The 16,006-nt window shown below is 33.1% G+C and overlaps 1 protein-coding gene across 1 annotated transcript in view; it reads left to right on the top strand.

Annotated features, from left to right (window-relative positions):
- The window catches only part of LOC124357469 (dynein axonemal heavy chain 3), a 132,951-nt gene that overhangs the window by 75,794 nt on the left and 41,151 nt on the right, over positions 1 to 16,006 (top strand). The window contains exons 35-43 of the mRNA XM_046809297.1: positions 678 to 892; positions 1,564 to 1,802; positions 2,295 to 2,478; positions 8,147 to 8,332; positions 8,978 to 9,204; positions 10,841 to 11,018; positions 11,987 to 12,223; positions 14,283 to 14,522; positions 15,228 to 15,388. Of these exons, the coding sequence (XP_046665253.1) occupies positions 678 to 892; positions 1,564 to 1,802; positions 2,295 to 2,478; positions 8,147 to 8,332; positions 8,978 to 9,204; positions 10,841 to 11,018; positions 11,987 to 12,223; positions 14,283 to 14,522; positions 15,228 to 15,388 (1,867 nt within the window). The remainder of the gene's footprint in view (positions 1 to 677; positions 893 to 1,563; positions 1,803 to 2,294; positions 2,479 to 8,146; positions 8,333 to 8,977; positions 9,205 to 10,840; positions 11,019 to 11,986; positions 12,224 to 14,282; positions 14,523 to 15,227; positions 15,389 to 16,006) is intronic.

The following is a 16,006-nucleotide window of genomic DNA, read 5'->3' as shown; positions in this document are numbered from 1 at the left end:
GCAGCGGAAAGGTCCTTTCAGGACTAAGTCCAATAAAAGGTTTCTCAGCTTCTTGTCCTAAGAGAAAGATTTCCATTTGTTTACATGTTTATTACTGCAATCTAAAGAAAAATAATTTAAGGTATGTTCCCAATTCTTTGTCTCTTATGCATTCTGTTATTGATGTATTAGCTGCTAGGATTGATAAAATTTGACAAGGAAGGTCCGTTTGAATGGCATATGGTGGTATTGTTTTTCATTACACAATTGTTCAACAATATTTTTATTTATGTTTTTACTTTGTGAACTATACATACCACTGTGCTGTGCCTTGTACAATGTGTGGGATCACTATCCAGACAGTTTAGCTGTGTAGAGACAGAACTGTGTTTGCATCAAGATCATATGGAGTATTTCTGATCTTTTTGGTGATCAGGTGACTTACTAATGAAGTCATCCAAGCAGTATGCAAGTACTACTTCTATACCACGTTTTATTCTGAATTGTATACATAGATAGTTTCAGACTGTGATGTTTGTGGTAAAAAAGCCATGTTCATCCTAAATGTGGAAAATCTTGGAAATTGCACCACGAGTGTGATCAAAATAGGCATATTTCTATGAAATCCACATAATAACACTATTTTATTATAGTGCAAGCAAAACTAGCAAATCTGAATACAATTTTGGTTGATACAGGAGACAGCAGAAAACTGTTTGATACATTTTATCGCTCCATCCTGGTAGGAGAGCTGGAGGAATACCCAAAGCCAGTTAAATTTAAACTAAATAAACACCAACTGTTCCCGGAAAAGGGAACTGTCTGGGACTGGATTTATGACAAGAAGAACAATGGTTGCTGGGTCAGCTGGCTAGACACTTCTGACAAGACACAGCAGATTACCTCTACCAAGGTCAGACGTTTAATATTTAATTCTATGTAGTTTAATATACAATTACATTATATCACATTAATTTTTTATGTTTCCTCCAGCATTCAAATTGTTCTTTTCTACTTTTAATATTTCCTCCCACTATTGTCATCTCAGGAATAGGAGCAAAACCCTCAACCTCTGAGCAATGTTGATGCTGAGGGCCAGATAGATAGCAAGTGCTGTGCAGTCATATTTCAAAATTACTAGGTTTTTGGAGCAGAGTATATACTCTTTTTTTACCCTAGTCCAAAAAGTAACAGCTTCATTAAATTTATGTTTAAAAACAATGATTTATTTTAGGTTTTTAGCTTAGTATTGTTATTTTATTTTTAGCTGATGTGACTATTAGATTGTTGTTGTAATATTCAGGTCACTTTCAGCCAAGCCTGCATCAAGTAGAAAGTGTGTAAGCAAAAGTTCTTTTTTGAAAAAACCTTTGTAACAATAATTTAATATTTTATTGTTTGAGTTCCCATTTTAATAAGTTTAGACAAATTACTTTATACATGATGAGTTAAACATGTCTTAAGTGTGCATATTTGTCTTTTGGAGTGTGGTTGTAAACTGATACTATGGCATTGGTCTTTTAATACAATTTATCTTACTTCATCCCTAATCTCTATTTACATGTGTGTTTTTTTTTATTGTAGGTAACAGAACTTATAATACAAACTGATGAGACAGCTAGACAACGTTACTTCTTGCGAACTTACCTGGGTATGAAAATCCCTATCTTGTTTATTGGCCCAACAGGCACTGGCAAGTCAGCGATTGTTCTAAACCATTTAGTCAATCTCGCAAAAGAAAAGTTTATTGCTAACGTTATAAACTTCTCTGCAAGAACATCAGCTAACCAGACCCAGGAAATTATCATGTCTAAACTTGATAGGTATGCTTCAGATCACTAGCGTTATTTTGTATTTCTCGTCTTTTATATGAATTTGTTTCATTTAATAGAATCCCAACCATATTGTGCTGCCCTTGTCATTAGAACCAACACACTTTTGAGAATCACCATTCTTGGTAAGAACCATTTAAGATTTTGTGTTACAAATAATACTTTTGTATAATTAATTCGGACACTCACTCAACTATGTCCAGGAGTCCAAATTGTGTTTTAGTAACTTTTAAATAACTAGATAGAAGGCTATTTTATTTGTGTAGGAGTCAAAAGATCATGTTTTTAATGCCTGAATGGCTGGCGGTGTTAACGTCAGTATCATACTCAAGTGGTGTTCAAATCAGTTTCTCCTCTAGTCAGAAAAATGTTTAATAATAAGGTTAGTTTTTAAGTTTTTACTTGTTATTTTTAATAGTGAAAAATGCATTTACATTAGCATATTTTTATTTTTTTGACAATGTACCTGCGACTATGTTGCAGGCGACGCAAGGGAGTGTTTGGGCCAGCAATGGGCAAGCAGTGTGTGCTGTTTGTGGATGATGTCAGCATGCCTCTCAAAGAAGTGTATGGTGCTCAACCCCCCATCGAGTTGCTCCGTCAGTGGATAGACCATGGACACTGGTACGATCTCAGGGATACTACTCGGTTGGACCTTGTTGACATTGTGAGTACTTCTACAAGTACTGTATATTTGTATAAGTCTGGACATACAAATTTCAATCAGGAATTATGGTTTTTTTTTTAAATATTTGTTCACTTGAAAAATGTAATGTATAATTATGCAATGCTTGAAGAGCTATTAAACGGACATTGTCTTGTATTCATTAAATTTGAAAACATCTATACAAACTACAAGATGTAATCGGAAAGTATGTACTGTTTCATTAGCATCACCACAGCACTGTGGTCAGCATTCCTCACATGCTCGCTAGTCTTCTTTGTTTGGCTCTCAAATGATGCAATTTTGGTTACTCTATTGTGTTTTCAGTTTACTGTGCACATTTAAAGTGTTACAAACAATTACTGATCCGGTGGACAGTGACATTTTTGCTTCAATTCGATTTTTGAATGCAGGGAATATGGAACTGGATGAAATTTACCGTCATGTAAAAGATAGAGAAGAATCCTCAGCCCACAAAACATTAATCACACAAGTTCCCTTACTGTGTCTAAGGGCCGTTTCACACCGTGGTCACACTATGTCACGTTACTTAAAGTGACAGATGTCACGTGACAGACGTACACTTCACACCGCCACCGACGTCTGTCAGATACTGGGACAGTGTTTTTGCTCTGTCAGTTTAATTGAAGCAGGTAACATGGCAAGTGGTTCGTGGTGCGATAGCGCGTTTACACAAAATGTGCCTTGGTTGGATGACGACGATAGTAGTTCGAGTAGTGAAGAGGAACTCATGCTGTTGTATTCGGTTACAAACCAAACGCACTGGGTACACCCTATCAACCAAAGACAGTGCGGCGAGTATCATCATATGATGAAGGATTTGGAGCTGATGACAGATTCACAACATACTTTCGGCTATCTAAACCTGATTATTTAAGAGATCTTAACATTGATATGTAACGATATTAGTAAAAAAGATACCAACTACAGGAGATGTATTTCCAGCAGAGAAATATTGGCGCTATGCGCCAATCTTACCATGCGTTAAGATGGTAAGTATACTAATCTTAACGACGAAAGAAGAATTTTCAACTATAGACTTTGTAGATGTAGAAGAGTAGTTTAAAATGCTTTTGGCATTCTTGCAAAAAGATGGCGTATTTACTACAGACCCTTAAACTGTAAGCTGCACTTAGTAAACAAGATAGTCAAAGCAACAGCCATCCTCCACAATTATCTTTGCTCAAAGGGATCATTTTTCCAGTACTGACGCCTGAGGAAATTTTAGAAGCTTTGACAAAGCATGGAAACCTATTCCTCGTTATGGTGCTCAGGCATCTAAAGAAGCTACCGAGATAAGAAATCACGTTGTTAAATACTTCATGTCCGAAGAAGGAAGTGTGCCATGGCAGTGGAACCACATTTAATGATAACCAAAACAACAATTAATTGTTCTAACAATTTGTATGTATTCTGCTCTTGTGTATGATTAATATTTTAAAAAATATGTTTCTAACAGTTTGTGGCATGTAGTAAGAATGATTATTATTCTGTCTGTATGTGAACATTATTTAATACTAGCGGGCCCGGCGCGCTTTGCTGCGCATTTCAATAATTTTTTGCAAAAGTTGCCCGCGGCTTCGCACGCAATTTCCCGTTGAAAACAGTACACTATATTCACTTATTCTTTTTCTATCACATTCTAAACATTGCTGAGATAATTGATAGTCGTTCCATCGTGAGCCTCTTGGGCGTATTATGAAGGTATGTACCATATTCCTGCCTCTATCTAGCTGTTACCCACGGCTTCGCACGCAAATCTTAAGAACCGAAGTCCTTATATTACTTAGTAAATTTTTTTTTTTACTATAATAAATTTTAGATTAAATTAGTTATATCTCCGATGCCACGATTGAGCTTGCTTTGTTGTCTCGATCGAGAGAATATGTACACACGGAGTTTTGAGAACCATACTTCTGTCAAAAAAAACAACTAAGGTTGATTTTATAACATTCTTTATATTTGTAGCCAACGTAAGATAGTAATTATGATATCTGCATTACTCTTCTGATCAAGCATGAGCATGGTTTATATTAAATAAATATTGCAGTTAAAGGTGAATTTTTACGTCAAATTTGAATTGTATTATCTGGATAGTAAAGTCTATGTTTAACAGTGATTGCAAAAACAGTTTAAACAAAATTTGTCGTTTCTCTTAAGCTTACTCTATGCTTTAAAACTATAAGTGTAATATATGTTTACAAAGAACAGCTGATTAAAAATTTGAAAAGACGTTAACATATGTTTGCTGCAATGCATTTCTTATGGGTATTTCTGTAACCAGTGGGGCGGAATCCTGAATCGGGAAAGGGATGGGCATAGCTTATAAACCTTCTCCGTGGAAAAATACATATACGTACAAATTTTCATCATGATCGGTCCAATAGTTCACGATTCCATAAAGGACAAACATACAAACATTCATTTTTATATATATAGATGTAATTTTCGGTTGAATCACTTTCGTATAAACATAATGCCAATTTGTATTTAACATGCATGTGTTTTTCATTTTTTAAGTCGTGTTTTTTACCCTTGCGAGATTTTGTACATTTAATTTGGGATGTTCATTAAAGAGTATAAAATATTATACAAATTTAAAGCCAGTGAAATAGATATTGAAACCGGCGTGGACGCGTTCTGACGGCTTCAATTTAACTGTTCCATAATAAATAAAAAAAATAGCAATCCAGCTTCTTGTAAAGAGTTACAGCACGAACTGCGCGACAGGTCTGCGCATGCGCGAGGCCACAGACGTCGACAGATGTTTTGAAAAGATCGCTCTCGGAGCGATTCCGCAGATTCGTCTGTCGACATCTGTGGTGTCTGTGAGGTTCTGCGAGGTCGGTGTGAATTACACCATTTAAAACTATGGAAACAGATCTTTTGAAAAATCTGTCACGTTACATAACGTGACATAGTGTGACCGCGGTGTGAAAGGGCCTTAATGGTTAACCCACCGTTTATGAAATAGTTAGATATAATTATATACAAATAACTATATCCAACCTTCACAATGTACCTGGTACATTATCCCTAGCGAAGGAAGCATATTTAATACTTTTTAAACTATTATCTGAAAAGTAAATCTTTAATATCAAGTTGATATTTTTGTTATCTTACTTATTTAATTGTAAAGAGGGCCTGTACAATAATTTAACAAAATGTAACATTGCTCACAGGACTAAAGAAATTATTTAATATTTCAAAGAATACTATTATTTATTAAATTGGAACAGTATATGTAGCTAATGAAGTAGTAGAATATATATATATACATACACATATATGAAACAAAATATAACAAAGTAGCACAAGGAATACACAATTTAGCAGCAATAAAACAAAATTACCAAGTTAATTAAAAGAACATTAATCAATATTATTTGGTGGCTGAAGACTTTCCAGAAGTGGGGCTCAAAAGGTATACATCCAGAATGTTCCGTCTTTCCATTGGACCGAGTTGTGACAATTGATCCTAAACAGCACGTTATCCAGTAGGCCGGTCTTATTACGAGTACAATTAAGAGCTGTATTGCCCTACTTGTAATAAACACTTTAAATTTACACCCAGTAAATCAGATAAACCAAATTTAATACAATAAATGTTGTTTTTAACTATTTAAAAACCAATAGACAAAATTAAGAAATTAATTAGCACAAGGTTGAGGTAAGTCAATCCAATTTTAATGGTTTGTAATCCCTCATAGTTTATTCTCCAAAGAATGAATGTTTTATTAATTCAGATACTTGTTTAACACTTTATAATATCCTGAAATTATCACTAGAAGCATCTTCTAACTTCTCAGATCCACTGGAGCTCATAGGCGAGGGTCACAATGCCACAAAGTACCTTCATCAACTTTTTCCAATGGTCCACCAACAAGTCATATTACCTTGGAGGTCACGACCTCATAAACTGATTGATTACAACCAGATTTCAGCGCAACAATTATTTAATTCTTACATAAGCTTAGCTTACTTTGTTTTGATTGTTATATGCAGGGGAAGGATACTCAATCAACTGCCACTATTACTGTTGCATCCTAGCATTGAAGGCACACATTCCAACTGGATTTAACCATGAGGTGATCTGTATCACTAAGGATTTCTAAGGCAACAAAATTGAACTATTACATGTTTATGATGAAGATGTGATGAGTGAAGGAATGATGAGAAAGTGGGACATTCTAGTCCATGAGGAGACTAGGTGTGGTCTGCCTTCTAAAATCAACAATCTGATAAATAAAGATAATAAAAAACCTATAATTAGAGACGATACCATTAATATTATAGATATTGTGAAACTTAAGTGAGAAAGAAAACTTTAGTGAACAATTAAAAAAACAGAGATTAATGTGCAGTAAAGTAATTAATTGTGTTACTCCATGACCATGCTCGACCCCATGCGGTTGGTGATTCAACAGTTTTGTTGGGAGAAGTTTGATCACACACTGTGCACCTCAAATTTGGTATCTTATGACTACCACACATTACACATGGAGTCAAGCAACTAGGTGGTGAGCATTTATGGTCTGATGAAGAGCTGAAAAATGCTGTGGAGTTGTGGCTGTTGTCATTGGCAGAAAGTTTCTATGAATTAAGTATAGAAAAACTGGTCACCTGGTACAAGTAGTGTTTTAACATTGGTGGAAACTATGTAAAAAAATAGTTTGAGGTATGCTCTTTTACTTAAAAACAAACTGGCTTAAAAATATATTGTTTTACACAATTTTATCAAGTTACCGTACTTACTTTCCGAATACGCTTTGTATCATTACATTTGAAATGATTAAAAATCATTTCAAAACAGAATGTGTAGAAGAGCCTTTCAAATATGAACTGTATTTTTGTTTCTGATACAGTTAAGTGTACTATGTAAAACAGGTAATCACACTACAATATAGTTAGAAAGGATGGTAAGTGAAGACAAATGCATTCTTGTCTCAATACATAAATTAGGCTCTGTTAGTTTGTCGCAAAAGCTATATCAGTTATAGACACATTGTAGTTATGTCTGTATTATTTTCAAGCAGGAAAAATCAGATTAAGTCATTGGTTTTCTGGATCCTCAGTTTTATTGATTATCCATTTCAGCTTCAGAAAAATTGATTTGAAACATGGATATGAAATAACCTATTCATGGTCTACAGTTTGGTGTGGTGCAGGATGGTTTCTTGTTTGGGTCACAATCAGCTATTGTGAAGTATAAATTTAAAAAGTATTAAAATTAGAGCTATTTCTTATTTTCCTGAATTTTTAAGTAATCCATTAAGCAAGTGTACTAGGTACGTGTTTTGATATCTCTTTTTAAAGAATGTCACATTAAAGTTATTTTAAAATTTTCATGAATATCAAATTCAACGATACATTAAAATCATTTGTAATGAAGGAGCTATTCTAAGTCCTTTCTTTTTAAAATTTATATTGAACTTCATATTATGCTTTCATACTCTGTTAGTGCACAAAAGAAACTGGACATAACAATTTTGAGATTGTACTGAGTTTTGCAGTACAATTTCTGATCTTAAATGTTGTAAACTATATTGAAAATAGTTATGGGATTTATCAGAGAAAACTAGATTTTAAAAGTTAGAGTAATATATTCACAAGAATGTATGTAGTACATATGAACATGCTTGTATTACAGTTATTTGTCGGATCCATGCAACCAGCCGGAGGTGGGTCCAATCAAGTTACATCTCGTTTTATCCGCCACATGAACATTGTTAGTATTGATGTGTTTGATGAGACAACACTCACTAAGATATTCAACAGCATAATGGATTGGCACTTTAGCAAAGGATTTGATGAAAAAGTTTCACGTTTGGGAAAAGTAAGTGTATCTTTTAAATTTTCAGTTCTCAAGGAATGTATACACAGATTGAACCGTCTTTGCATTTGGTTTTTGTTGCATGATTTTATAACACAGTGATTTTTCATATCACTTATTGCTACAAAAAATAAATTAAGCTATTTCAGTACAAGAATTTGATTTAGATTTTTGCTAATACTCTTAAGTTTGTATGCATTTATCTGCCTTAACAATTTTCAATTTGGATTATGTGTTCAATGATCAATTAATATGTGATGTAGACATATCACCATTATTGCATGATCTTCAAAACAGGCACTGTTTTAGATAATTTGAAGTATCATTTTTGCTCCATGAGATGTAAATTTTCAGAAATCAAAACTATTGTTATTGTTCTACTGATCTAATCATGTTGTATGTTTCAAGAAAATGAAGACCTTGTATTACACCATATTTAACATTATTCTGCTAAGTTTGAGAAATGACTATAATATTCAATGACAATAGTATCAAGTGGACTAAATAAAATGAAGATGCTCGTTGATTAGTTAATTTCATACTAGGTTAAGATTGATGTGGGCATTAGCTGTGTTAATATTCTATTTATTTTAAGCACAATCAACAACATGGCTTACAATTTTGTATGATGTTTATGGTTTTTACTAGTTGATGGTCAATGCAACCATGGAAGTGTATCAGAATGCAATGTTGCTGTTCTTGCCTATTCCTGCAAAGTCACATTACACCTTCAATCTGCGTGACTTTGCCCGGGTGATACAGGGCATCTTGTTGGTGCCAGCCTCCAGGATATCTGAACCTGAAAAGATGATGAGGTTGTGGGTTCATGAGACTTTTCGAGTTTTTTATGACAGACTTGTTGACCAGGAAGACAGGTAATAACAAGTATTTTATGACTTACTCATGTGTGAAAAAGAGTTTCTTTGAGAGACACATACACACACACAAGCAGTTCCCTGCAGGTACATACACAATTTCGTGCTGAACAACTGGGGCATGATAGGTTTATGCCTTCTTAAATCACAAACCAAACCCTCCTGTGATAAGTGATTGTCATTGGAAGATAATCCAATCTTTTTATCCATTTCAAACAATTGGACTTTAAGTTTAAAGATCAAAATTTTGATGCACTGAAGCCAGAGTGAAACAGCTTGAAAAACAAGTTTGAAACAAATGAAATAAGTTGAATTTTCTTGCAACATTCCATGATATTTGATAGAATAGCTCTTATGATTTTAGTAACACTTAAAATAGTTTAGGCCAATATGTATAGAGTAGAGGAGATGGGCCAGACTGTGCCGAACGCTGGCAGTGACGTCACGCTAGACCTGGCTGCCCTTGCCTACACAGACTTGCAGCGTCACTGTCATTTCCTTCAAAAATATTAGTTTCAATCCACTTTGGATAAGCTCAATGCACTCATGTATTACGTTGTATAGAGTTTATTGTTACATGTTTTATGGAGGTATTGTGCTAATGAGATGTTTGGGGTTTGTTTACAATGAGTGAGAAATAATGTGTTTTATATTTAGTGAGAAATAATGTGTTTCTGGCCATAAGCTGAGGTTTTGACTTGACTTATAATCTAAAATTTATCATTTATTAGAACGTTTGGTGAATTTACTTGGCCTACCTCATTTTCACATGTTTTAATAGAGTACAAACATTAATTTTAACTTTTCTCTCCTTCAGATTTATCTTTGACCATAATTTTATTGCTTTTTATTATGCCTGGGACTCTTTGCGCTATTGCAGGATGTAATAACAGTCATGATCAAACAAAACATCATAAGTGAAGTTATATCTTATTTCACTTTTCCCAAATAAGCCAATTTGGAAAAAAATTGGGTAATCCAAGCACATTTTATGTATGCTCAACAAACTTTTTGGAGTCAGATATTATCTGAAATTTTAAGGCAGAACTGTTAGGAAAGCGATAAAAATTGTCAAATCTTATGCTGTTTTCTCAATAAATTTGACCGCTTTTTTGGGTACAGAAGAAAGTCAGTATAGTAAACCTACACCAGTATGTTTATCACAACCTGTACATTTTGAGATACAATATAAAAAACTTAACAATAAAATTGAAAAGTGATAGACAAAAAAATTAAGATTTTTAATAAAAAAAACTAAGAAGGAATAAACATAAACATACAAACAAAATTGGAATCTCTATTAAAACTGACATTTTTGTCAACTCAAATTCAATACCTTTTAAACCAAAATAAGAAGGTAAAAAAAAGAAACAAAGCATGGTTGGAATGAGTTATATTTATGCCCATCGCCACAGTTCATTTTTGTCTTCTTGCTCCAATCAAGAAAATAGAATTCAATTTGTTTTGTTCGCCTGACTAAAAAAATGTATATATATATATATATACATATAATTTTTTTAAACTGATAAATGGTTTTATAAATGTTTGATTATTCAATAAATTGATTACTAACTGAAATCATTGCATTTTCAGTAAGTTTTATGAGAAATTGTACACTTGTCAATTATCTGTGCAGGGAAAAGCTGTTTGAAGTGGTGAAAAAGGCATGTTACCATCACATTCGCACTCAGATGGACAAATTCCTGGTGGATCTTATACCAGAGGGTGAGACTGAGCTGCAGGTTGAACATCTACGATCATTATTCTTTGGCAATTACATGGAGCCCGATGCAGATCCAAAAATATATGACGAGGTCAAAACTATGTTTTATATTCAGAGATGATATATACGACCATATTGTATATTTCAACACATACACACAAACCAATAACATGGATAAATATTTGTGTAAAGTATGATAGCATACTCGTCTTGGAAGTGGGAGATCCGAGTTCAAATCCTGGCAAAGCAAGACTTTTCATGAATCATTATTTATTCAGTTGCACACACACACACACACACACACACACATACGTGTCAGAGGGTTATCCAGAATGTAGCAGAAACAAGCAAGCTAACCCAATCATCATTAGCTCGTTGCTTGGCATTCTGGTAATTTTATTATATTAGGTACATAATTTCAATTTCAAAAGGGCAGAACTTCTCAATGAAGAAATGGACAGCCTTTTTTGTGTCTCCTCTTAAAACCTATCCCAAAAAGAACACACACACAAAATCCAATGTTTGTAATAATCTTTAAATATTGTCTTTATACAAAAATTATGAATACAATTAAAAAAATAAATATCACTATTTCGACCAAATTTGGTAAATTATAAATTAAATGCTTCTGAAATTGATCATCATATCTTAAAAGTTTGTTTTTAAACATCAATGAAGATTATTCATTCCAGAATGGGTGCTATGGAAAATAACAGAATACAAAAATAAAACTAACCTACTTTACTACTTTTGAATTACTAGATAAAATCTGTTTTGTAATGTAATAAAAACATCTTTATTCTGTTAAAAAACATTTTTATTTTGTTTTAGTGCTCTTTTGTGTAATAGATCTCAAGGTAAAAATAAAAATAAATGTTACATAATGTATTGTAGTGAACAGTCTAAAGCTTTTGATAGTATTTTTATCATTAAGGCAGTTAAGTGAGAAACAAGGACCCTTACTGTGTAGTAATTAATAAGATATAAAAGGTTGCAAAATATTAATAATATAAGATATTATTGTTACAAAATCACTTATTGATACGTTTTTATTCCCAGGTGACAGACCACACTCTGCTGATAGAGCGTATGCAGTATTACCTGGATGAGTACAACACACTGTCTCGCACTCAGATGTCACTGGTTATGTTCAAGTTTGCCATCGAGCACATTTCTCGAGTGAGCCGAATCTTGCAGCAAGACAACGGCCATGCTCTGCTTGTTGGGATTGGTGGCAGTGGACGACAGAGTGCCACTAAACTGGCTACAGCCATGGCTCAGTATGTGCTCTTTCAGGTCTGTCATTCTCTCAGTCAACTCTATGCCAAGTTGTAGGCATATAAAAATCAATCACATAAAAAAATTTTAAATCTAAACAACCATGATGGTACAGAGAAAATATTTTTTCAGATAGTTTTCATATAACTCTTTATATTGTAAGCAATCTCATAATAGAATTTCTGGAAAATATTTTTAAATTTTCGGTTATCATGGCCCCAAAACCTTCAACTCAGGGTAATATCTCGAGAATTAATTGAGTAATAGACTTGAAATTTTACTTGTAGTTCTTTTCTACATAGGCTATTTGATGATGCCCATTTGTATCTATGATGTGGCTGAGTGTTTGCATAGCACAAGATATCTCCAGAAAGGTTTCATCTGTAGAATTTAAATGAAACATTCGTGACATTTCATGAAACTTCATTTCTACGTATACATGAATGAGATTTACGGGGAATTTGGCTGAGTGTTACTGAAGCCTGTTACTTAGTTGGATGACAAAATTTCTTTCCTGTCTGATTGTCTGTTTGTCAGCTGAACATCTTGAAAATGAATTAAACTATAGACTTAAAATTTTGCATGCAACTTCAACTAAGCCTGTTACACAACATGTGGTATGATGTACTTCTATAAAATTTGGAATGTATGAACGGCCGAAAGTATAAATATCTCCAATGTATATACATATAGGCTACATTACATTACATATACATACAAACATACACAAATAATAAATTTAGCAAATAAACTAAATTATTTAGACCATAGTTCCTATTCTTTCAAAAGGAGAGAATTGCAGTTAAAGTATTTACAAAAGCAATGTTTATAACTGAAAAATTTAGCAAATAATATCATTATGATTAGTTTTGTAAATGATTATAAAGACCTTTTAAAATATTTTTTACTGTTGTACAAGTGGATTCTCTTAGAATGAAAATATATAAATTACCTAAAACATACATTTTGAAAAAAATCACAAACTAAATTATAATAAACCCAATCTGACTGTCTGAGTCGGTCTAACAGTGTGTTCCATATGTCTCCAGGTCTGACTAAGCAGACGCTAGTCGTGATAAATTGGAAAGTCTTTTCAATTAACTTGTAATACAAGTTTAACGATTTTTGTAATGCTGTACCAAAACTACAAATTCGAGATAAATTACTTTACAGTCTCCATAAATAGACCAATGTTAAATAATTATAATCTTTTTCATTTTGAATACCTTACAGTAAGAATACCCACATTAAAAACCTGTAAGAGCTTCTTATGAGTTTTGCTAGAGTAAACAACATAGAGTGATAAGGCTAAGTTAGTAGAATAACTAGAATATTGTTCAAGAAATTGCAACTTGCCTGACAATGGTTAGAAGACATTCAAAACAGTGTTAAATACATTTTCACTATACAAAAAATATTTCATGAAATGGTCACTAATTAGCAAGATACTCAAGAGTCTGCATACACCATATCCGAATGCCGAAGAACTTCATCACCTTTAAGGAACTATTGGTACCATTCAATCACAGCCCCAGTTTGTTTTAGGCTCATTTACTAAGCTTGTTTTGATTGGTTAGTGTAAAAGCCCCAAGTTTGTAAGGCCAAATCAAATTAGGAAATAAACAAGTTTGAATTTAACATGGTATTCCTAACTCAGGCGCCACAACCCAGGCTTACATTAATATGTCCTGTACTATAGTGTATGTGTTGTCTGGATACCTTATGTATATAATAAAAATCTGAAAATATGTTTATTTGTTCGAACATATTCCTTAAACCTATAGATTCCTGTCAATTTTATAACAATGGCAAATGCTCAAATATTAAGGGAATTATTTATAAAAAGAAGTCAAATTTTGATTATTTATATGTGAGTTTATGCTTCGAGGTCGTAACTGATTATTTTTTAAATACAGTATTGAAAAAAGCTCATTTTAAATGTAATAGTTGATTAATTTGATTAGTATTTCAGATTAAACAACTCTGATTTCTCTCCCATGTAATTTCAATGCCCACCAATACAAACAATTTTTCACGATTATTGTAACTGTAATAAGATTGACCTGTTCTCTAATAGATAGAGATCGTGCGTAACTACAGCATGGTGGAGTGGCGAGAGGATGTAAAGAAGCTACTGCGCCGTGCCGGTTGTGATGGGAAATCTCAAGTGTTCCTCTTTGCTGACAGCCAGATTAAGGACGAGGCCTTCATTGAGGACATCAACATGATCCTGAATACTGGGGATGTGCCCAACCTCTACGCCTCTGACGAGAAGGCTGAGATTCTCGAGAAGATGATGGATGTAGCTCGAGAGTCTGTAAGTGATAATGTGGAGTAAGGTTAATCAGTCATAATATCTTTATTCACAAACTGTGCACAAGATACAGATGAATAGTGTCATAAGTTCAATTATTTACAAGTTTATATCAAAGTAAAGCTTAATTAATTAAATAGTAGCGATTCAAATTAAATAGTACCAATTAAAACTCAGTTATGATAGTCACTGAGCAATGTCTGTATCATTAAATTCCTGTAATGAATAAAAGGGTTTATTCAGCAGCATGATTTTAATTTTCATATAAACATTGCATTATATTTTTCAACTTGTATTTCCTTTGGCAAGTTTCTAAAGAACATTGCACCTTTATAGCTAGTGTTTTTTTTTTTTTTTTTTTTTTTTTTTTTTTTTTTTTTTTTTTTTTTTTTTTTTGTACAATTATAATCAATGTTTCTCAGAGACTACCTGGTTTCTTGTATCATACTTATAGATGTTATATATTAAAACATTAGGCTGTTGTTGGATTATTTATTTTACTGTTTCGAAAATATTAAGATTATAAACAGTCAAAATACCAATTTCAGGAAACAAATGTCTGATTTTTGGATTTAGTTAGCACATAATTCTAATAGTTTTTTCTGTACACCATGACATAGTCTTCTGTAATAGTGGAAAAGCTTTTCTGAACACATTATAGAAATATACTACGGTGAAATCATTAGTCAAATTTTCAAAACTTTTCAGGACAAGAAGGGTGATACAACTCCATTGGCATTATACAACCTGTTCCTAGAAAGAGTAAAAGCTAGTCTACATATTGTACTGGCTATGAGTCCCATCGGAGACTCATTCCGGAACCGACTACGCATGTTTCCTTCTCTAATAAACTGCTGTACGATTGACTGGTTAGTTCCTATCATAAATTCTTGCTACAAAGTTGATTTTCCTTTTTTTAGATCTATTTTATTTCCAATATTTATAGTGTAATATATAGTGTGTAAAATATCTGAAAATACCTTAATATTTTTCAACCCATAGTAGGTAAAATGTACATACTTGTCACAATGTTATACGGTTATCTTAACTCTCTTTAATTTGATAACTATCATACATCTAATTTGGAGAGACAGTCTGTGGGTTATGTACTCAAAGTGCTCTAGGTTTTGGTAGAATTATTTCTAAAACATTCATCATATACAAAACGGTGGCTGAATTTGGCCTTGGTTCAGTAAGCATGCTAAAATTCTGATCTAAAATATAACAAAATTTTCATTTTTGCAAAGTTAAATTTATTTTCTGTTTCTTGGAAGGAGAAATAACATACTGCAAATTGTTTTAAGACCTCTTGTGGTTATGATGACCGCGTTTCACACACACACACACACACACACACACACACACACACACACACACACACACATATATATATATATATATATATGTGGGAACCATATATTTGGGCATGCCATACGATTATATCCACATGCCGTGCCTCGCATTGTAAGACACAACGTTGATAAACA

This window comes from Homalodisca vitripennis, chromosome 3, assembly GCF_021130785.1.
Source record: "Homalodisca vitripennis isolate AUS2020 chromosome 3, UT_GWSS_2.1, whole genome shotgun sequence".
Taxonomy (NCBI): Eukaryota; Metazoa; Arthropoda; class Insecta; order Hemiptera; family Cicadellidae; genus Homalodisca; species Homalodisca vitripennis.
The sequence above is the reverse complement of the archived record's forward strand: the minus strand, read 5'-3'. Positions and strand labels throughout refer to the sequence as shown.